Source organism: Apis florea, unplaced genomic scaffold (genome assembly GCF_048593485.1).
Source record: "Apis florea isolate Af1SG1 unplaced genomic scaffold, ASM4859348v1 contig_1615_pilon, whole genome shotgun sequence".
Classification (NCBI taxonomy): Eukaryota; Metazoa; Arthropoda; class Insecta; order Hymenoptera; family Apidae; genus Apis; species Apis florea.
Window position 1 is genome coordinate 686,802 of NW_028256416.1, and position 8,199 is coordinate 695,000.

Consider the following 8,199-nt stretch of genomic DNA (forward strand, 5'->3'; position numbering starts at 1 on the left):
AAAAAGAAGAAAAAAAAATTATCGTGAAAATCTTATTTAAAAGATTTTATTGCTCGAATACATTTATAGATCATAAAAATCTCTCATCTATAGATTTACCGATTTATTATTTACAATATTTATTTACAGCAATTGCAAAACAAATTCAATATAAAATAAATTCCTTTCTTAATTAACGAATAATTAATTAATTAACCAAATTAAACGAAATTAACGCCTAAATAAATGCTCACAGTACAAATGACGATTTTTGTTAGATTTAATAGCAACTTGAACGATATCCGTGTCTCTGATGAAATCTGTTGCTACGATATTGGCAGTGTACTGCCAAATGGTGCTATACCAATTAGTCACGTTCAAATTAACTCTATGCGCCATATCTCGAAGATTTCCTAATCTATTCGTGATAATATCGTTAAAATCCGGGGTCAATTCCGCCATCGCAGATCGGGGTCTCAGTACGTTGTCCCTTTAACAAAAAAAAAAAAAAAAAAAAAGAAAAAAAAAGAAAAAAAATACGTATCTTTTAACACACCTCTCACAGTATAGTTATAAATTAAATCCTTTCTCGAATCATCATTATCCCCTTAATTGCACTTCAAGAAATGTTTTACCTATTGTTGGTTTCAACTTTATGCAAATATTTGTACAAGTCTTCAACGGTCTTGACATTCCCCCATTTATGCGTCACACAAGGCCACACACTTGCGTGATTAGCCACGACTTTCGAATCCTCGTAACCGATTATCAATCTTTTTCCAGAAGACCAGATCTCGTTCAACGTGACGCCCCATCCTTGATTATTTCGGGTCAGGTAATAATCGCGAAATTCGTGTTCCAGATGCGACACCAACGCACGATGATCGGAATAATTATTGAAACCTGTTCATCAACAGTATCAATGTGCGGTCAAACGACGGAGTTGGAAGAGGTTAGAGAGCCAAATTACCAACGGCGAATTCACGTATGTCCATTATCACGATTTCCTTGGTATTGTCGAGAAAACTTTTCACGTGATCTATAACGGTCTTTAACGGGACCGAACGATAAAATGGGCCGTGAATGGTCCACCAAACCTCACTGTTCTCGGGATAATGCCCTAACCTAATATCCAAATATCGTACACCGTGTATCAATTGTCCAAGAATATCTAAATCCTATGAATTTGTTGAACGATAATAATACATAACAAATAACAAATCAACAATATTTCATTTTTATATTTACCTGTGTAACGGCAAATTTCGAAATGATGCTTATCATAGTACCGTTCACATCGTACGCCGCGGAATCGTGCGTCCCGGGTAAAAATATATCCTTTATCCTCAAAGGACCGAGAATATCTTTCATGTCTTTCATCCACGTTGGATACGTTCTTAAACAATCGATTCTTTTTACGTCTCCTCTGTTCGATTTCCATATTATTCCGTACTCTGAAAATTGTTAAAAAAAATGTATATATATATATAAAAACACAAAAACACTGGTAATTTTATTTTTTTTTCTTCTCCTAAGATTATTTACTTATACATTTGGATACGAAAGAAAGGTTTGCGCTGGGCACAAATTCGGCCAACACGCCAGTTTTTTGAATCCCGTTCGAATCGTTCGGAACCACGGTGTAAATTTCACGTGGCAGTCCCTTAGAGTCTTCCACGTATAGCGAGATTTTATCCTCTGGTTCAATATTGACGTTGTTCCAATAAATTTCTATTTCGCGCATCATTGATCCCGAGATTATTGGTGAAATAAGTATACCGATTCGGGATTGCCCTAAATATAAACGCAAAAGGATTTTAGAAATTATTTAAATTTGTAAGAGAACAGTGTACTTACAATTTTCCGACGATCCGTTGCAAATTTTGGCAGACGAAATATCGTTATTTATCGTCAATAAAACGAGCAAAATACTCGTCGTGTATTGTATCGGTATATTAACAGAGAAAGTGGAAGCGTGTACAGTCATTGTTCCTTGTTTCGTTCTAAAACTTATTACTTAAGTAAAGCTCGTATACTCGGGTAGATGTTGAAAAATATATCGAAAGAAATATCTTAGGAAATTATTGAAAATAATTTCGTTCGCTCATTTATGTATATATATATTTATATACAGCACATACCTAACAAAAAATCAAAATTTTAGTATTACAACTGAGTGATCTTACACGTAATAATCCGTTTTTAACCGTGAACTGATTCTCGATGAATACGTATTTCATTTAAAATTGTGCTGTCAGATGTTAGAATTTTTAATTACGCAACTGATAGTCGACTCTACGTAATAATAAAGCGTTTGCAATTAAAAATACGTAGAATGATTGTAAACTTTATTTTATCTAATCAAAAAATATACAATATTATCTTTTTATATAAAGTATTAAACATTTTTTTAAATTAGATTTTTTTTTCCTTTTATCCTGGAAGTTGTGGAAATGAATTAACATTTGAACTCTCCGCGATAATCACGAGTGAAATGAGGATGAAATAACAAGGAGCGAAAGAAAATGTTTATTATGATTTGTACAATGTAATTTTCTTTTTTGTTATTTCAACCGAAATACAAGTATTAATTTTGTTATTTTATTATTTGATTCTTAAATATATTTAATTTTAAATCGATAACAAAGAGGAACGATAAGAAACCTACTCTTGCACTATCAATTTAATACTGTTCGTGTAAAGAACAGTATTAATCTTTTTTTTTTTTTGTTTCGTAATAATGTTTCCTTTGTGTTATTGTTTTTTAAAAGGTAATTACATGAAACGTAGTTATGAGAAAATAGCCTTTGTTTCGAGATCGTGATTGTGATTAAATTCAAATACGAATTTCAATTTCAAATTATTGTTAAGAATTCGTTTAAAATAAAAAATATATAGATATTGCAAATTATAAAAGTTGTAAGATTAAAAATATTTCGATTATATAATAATTATATAATTGAAAATTAAAATATTAAAATATTTTATATAGAGGAAGTTTTCTTCGTTAAAAGTTTACAGTTTACGCCATTATCGATGAAGCGTGACTTTGCCTGTCGAGTTAATATTACGAAAAGTTGAAATACTTACACTTGTATTTCGACCGCTGTATCGTTTAGACGTGCGCGTTCTAGAATAGAATCATTCGCGAAATTTTTCTTTTTAAAATTTTATTCTAAAATATATTTGTTCCTAAAAGTATTTATATTATGTGTATTTATTTTTTAAATATATTCATTCGCGGGTGTAACAATTTAATGATAATTTCACAAATTTTATTCGTGAATATTCAAATATTTCATTGTTATGGACAAGAAGCCATTACTTGGACTATTGTCGTATTGCAATATTGACTACGAATGATAAGATAAGGCTGTGGCATAAAATTTATTACGTATTTCATGTTAGAAATGAATAACTTTTGTTTTGATTTTATATACAAGGATTTTAAATTCAAGAATTAAAAATTAATGCCATCTGTTGAGATTATTTTAAAAAAAAAAACTCTTTGAAAAATGTTATTCGACAAGAGATGGCGTTAACGATCAATTCTTATTCTATATCTATCTTTCTCGTACTATTTGTTCTTTTTTCTTTGCGAGTTTCATTTGCGGCACTCTGAAGATGGCGTTGATTTCAATATTTTTACCTTATCTGTGTTTTTCTCTCACTATTCCCTTTCCTTGTCTGCATTTACTCAACAAATTCGTGCGCTAACCCAATTTCCGATTAGCTTTATTGCATCGCTGTCCAATTTATTGATTAAAAATCTTAATATCTGTACCATTCAATTTTTATAAATTATAGCTGTTTTTGAAGAGATATTTTAGCATTCAAAAAAAAAAAAAAAGATTGTTAATTCTCTCGATTTAAATGTTTTAGATTTTTTTAAATTTATTTAATTTTTGTATCACATTTCTCTCGTATACTTCAGGCTCTTTTAATTTTGTACATAATTTATTCACATTATATCCTTTACGAACAATTTTCGTCCGCATAATGGTAATTGATGTTACTTTTTGCAAAAGGTAAAATCTTTAAATGAAATTAGATTAGATTGGAAAAATTATATTAGACAAATCGTGTTATTAAAATTACTTTGTTTGGATGCCAAATTAAGAATTATATCCGCAATCCAATCTAGATTTTGCAAATTTCCTTTAGATATTTTGATCTAGATCGAATAATAGATATATCACATTGTTTGCACCCATCGTAGAACATCGTTGGACGTTATGGGATATAGAGAGGGGATACAGAGCAATAATATGCTGTAACTTTAATAAGGCAAGATTTGGATAAAATTACTTTCTGCTACGTTGGAATGGGATAGGATTAATAGGATAAATAACAAAGAAAAAAAAAAAAAATCAATTCGAGGACTTTGCTCATCATTCTTTATTACAAAATTGAGAAAAAAGAAAACTTTACGAGAGTAACAAACTTTTGGCTTATATGACTAGTTATAATACTCAGCGGCAATATTAAAATTAGTGCAATATAAGTATGTACATTTGTGTGATTAGGTGTGGCTGGTCCGTTGAGGGCCTTAAACACGAGATACCGAAGAAATCGAGCAAGTTTCGTCGACGAAACTTGAAAATGAAAGTGTGCAAATAAATTAACGTTATAGCACGTTTCCACGAACTGAAAATCTCAATGGTCCTCTATGCGATGTGATGTATCCTAAAGAATATCATTCGGTTATCATATATGAAATATTTACAGTTTTTTTTCTTCCCCCCCCCCCTTACATATTCGATATACATGTTAAAACAATTTTTCATCATAGATTATTTTCGTTTCTTAAATAAAACCAATAACCTTCTCTCGACAAACGATAGATGTTTCACATTTCAATATTTCATCGTGTCGAATTTCAAGTTCTCTTAAGTTGATGCAGTAGTACACGTAGTACGAGAAGAAAAAAAAAAATTATAAACATACACCGGGTGTCTCGAAAAAATCGTGATGCGATTAATCGCACCGTAATCATCGTATCATATAACAATTTCACCGATTCTTTTTCGTCTTCGCCGCCAAATTTTATACACTCGTTGAAACTTATTTTATATTCTCGCATGATACATACATAATGATAAAAAACAAAACGTGCTTCCCTTTATTACTTTTTATATATGCGCGTGCACCCTCTTCACCGAAATAGATTCATTTTTTTTACAACAAAAATTCTTCCACTTTTTTTTCTTTTTCTCTTTTTTTTTCCTTTTTTTTTTTTTTTTTTCTTCTTTTTCAACTTCCGCATCGCGTCACGTATTCGCGCATTCAAATTCTTAAACCTCGCAGGCGACAAACCTCTTCATTTTTCATTCATCTTAATGCTCACGCGTTCGCTCGCCTTTTTCGTTTTTTTTTTTTTTTTTTTTTTTATCGGGATAGAACGACAACTTAACTTATTAACAGGGTTACAGGAGTGCGGTTTTACATCGTTATCGAACGTTGCTCGCCCATTATCATTACCTGTTCTTTAAGAATATTTATCGAGAGAGATTGCAAAGTGTCGATCGATTGGAAAATATTTTTTTTTTTTCCTTTCTTCTTCGCGCGATCGATTTTGCAATCTCTTTCTAAATTCTTTATCATTAAAAAAAAGAGGAAAGCTGACTGATTAAAATTAGTTCTTTTTTAAAAAAAAAAAAGTAGTCCTAGAACGAGAGTCATATTGATTTGAGATCGATCATTTGTTTTCCGCGTATATATAAAACAACGAGTTACGTGTCATGTCAAGTGTAAAAAAAAAAAAAAAAAAAAGAAGAAAAGTATCGTAATACTACGTTGACGTTTTTTTTTTTTTTTTTTTTTTAAATTCGAAAAACTATAGTAGTAACTATAATATAATTAATCTTAACAATCTTGCTCTGACCTTGTTCGCCGTGTCATTGCATCCATTGCTCGTCTCAAAGTTAAGAATATTGAACATTTTTTTTTTTTTTTTTTCTGTAGATTTCTTCGACGAGTTGATGTATCCATATAAAACTACTCTCGACTACTACATTACTACTAGACCTTCGTCAAATTGCCAAAAATCGAATACTGCATATAATTTTTTTTTTTTTTTTTTTTTCCTCCTTCGCCTTTAATACTACGTATATTGTTCGTGTAGCACTTATTTTTTTTTTTTTTTTTTTTTTTTTTCGTATATACAAGATCTCCTACGCATTCCCTTACATCAGAAATTAAATACTGGATACATTTCAGTGGTAGACTGCGGATGTTTATGCAAATTTATATCTTTATGAATTAATTAAAAAGAAGAAGAAGAAGAAGAAGAAAAAAAAAGAGATAACTCGAGTAGAGAGGCTTGTTTCACTTAATAAATATAATCGCAACGATTTATTTTATGTTGGATACTTTGTACGTATGTATGTATGTATATATATATATATATTTTTTTTTCTTACACGCAATACTTTTCACGAGAGCACAAATATCCGCAGTCGTCTTAGAGTATCTATCTGCTCGAAGTAGACTTGGAATCTATCTATCATCCGTTTGAAATTCTTATTATATAACATACACAACTCGTCGACATTGTATCGTATAATATATAATAGTTTTCAAGAATAAAATTCTGAATGGAATAACACAGTTCCGCTTTTTAATTTGTTCATTTCGTTCGCAACAAGATTTTTTCTTTTTCAAGGGGAGAGGGAAAAAAAAAAAAGAAAAGAAAAGAAAAGAAAGAAAAAAGAAAAATTCCTCGCGAATGAAATTAGGTACAATATTTTTCTTCCCTCGTGAAACTTCGTGAAATATCGAAATATCGTCTGTAATCCTCGTATATATGTAAACCGTAATACCATCATCTCGCAAACTTACCCTTCTATTTTTCGATTCACGTCTTCTTTTTTTCTCTTTCTTTTCTTTTTTTCCCTCGACACCACCGAGTGTCAAAGATTGTTCCCCTCTTCGCACGTATCAAATGTTTCCCTCTTAACGATCGTTTAAAAAAGATTATGATATTAGTAAAAAAAAAAAAAAAAAAAAAAAAGAAAACTTTCTTTACTTTCGTAATTCTCGGAATGTGATCCTATCCAACAGAACAATCCTATCCAAAATAATCCATCGATTATTACTTGTTTTTTTGGGCGTGTTCGCAGCAACACAGATAGCGGCGTAGAACCGGTGCATAAACACTAAAACTAATTTCGCTATTAAATAGTCTCTCTGTCCTTGGAAGACACGTTGTATGGCAGGATTTTTTTTTTTAATTTTTTTTTTTTTTTTTTTTTTTTTACTTTTCTTATATTTTGATTAGGAATAACAGTTTTTTCCCTCTCTCAGAAGTTAGAAGTGTGGAAAGGTGTGGATTTTGGTTTTCTTTCTTTCTTTCTTTCTTTCGATTTCAAGTATATCCAATCACCCTGAGAATTTCACAAAATATCCTCAATAACACCCGATCCGACGACGATCGCAGCAGACCCGACTACTCTATATATATATACATCCTCTCTCTCTCTCTCTCTCTCTCTCTCTCTCTCTCTCTCTCGAACGTTGGATACAATCTTATTCACCCCAATTATTTCGAAGGAGGGGGGAAAAGGAGGGGAAGAAGGAGGAGGAGAAGGAGGGAGGGGAATTGCAACACAGTTAGGTGATATCTCTCGTCGAAAATATTATTCATTTCGAACGTTGTGACGGAATCGCCAATCGGAGGAGGATTTTTTTCGAAGAAACCGAGGGAGATATTTTTTTCGCAGGGATAAAAAGAATTCGGCCCCTGTAAAAGTAAAAGGGCGGGTCGTAAACAATGAATTATTGGTCGAATTGTTGCCGAGGGAAGTTTTTTTTTTCTTTTTTCTTTTTCTTTTTTTTTTTTTTTCTCTTCGATCGCTCACCGAGGATTCGATCGCGCGTATTCGATGTTTCTCGAGCAAATTTGTGTTTTGTGGGGAAATTAGATAGATCGGAAAAAAAAATTTCTCCTGGAGTCGGAAGAAATTGATAAGAATAGAAAACGCTTGAACATTATCGTTCGTGATAAGAAGAAGTTGGTGAAATGGAAAAATTTTTTTTATAAATTCCTTTCTTTTTTTTTTCTTTTCACGCGCACGCACGAACTTCGTGAGCAATGTTTATTTGTTGTTTGTTTATACTCTGAATATATATATATATATCCCAAGTGAGTAGTGTACAATCGATGAGAAAGAATGGCTGACGTTGAGGTGGACACGGTCTTACTTAATTATTGAACTAAAC

General features: G+C 31.4%; 1 protein-coding gene across 1 annotated transcript; it reads right to left on the reverse strand.

Annotated features, from left to right (window-relative positions):
• Positions 1-18: 18 nt before the first annotated feature.
• LOC100866013 (PI-PLC X domain-containing protein 1) lies at positions 19-2,225 on the reverse strand. The gene is made up of 7 exons (XM_012490430.3): positions 2,121-2,225; positions 1,837-1,982; positions 1,525-1,773; positions 1,228-1,433; positions 950-1,157; positions 615-882; positions 19-469 (listed from the first exon to the last, which is right to left on the reverse strand). The coding sequence occupies exons 2-7, from the start codon at positions 1,964-1,966 to the stop codon at positions 211-213; spliced, it is 1,320 nt and encodes a 439-aa protein (XP_012345884.2). The 5' UTR covers positions 1,967-1,982; positions 2,121-2,225; the 3' UTR covers positions 19-210.
• Positions 2,226-8,199: the final 5,974 nt, after the last annotated feature.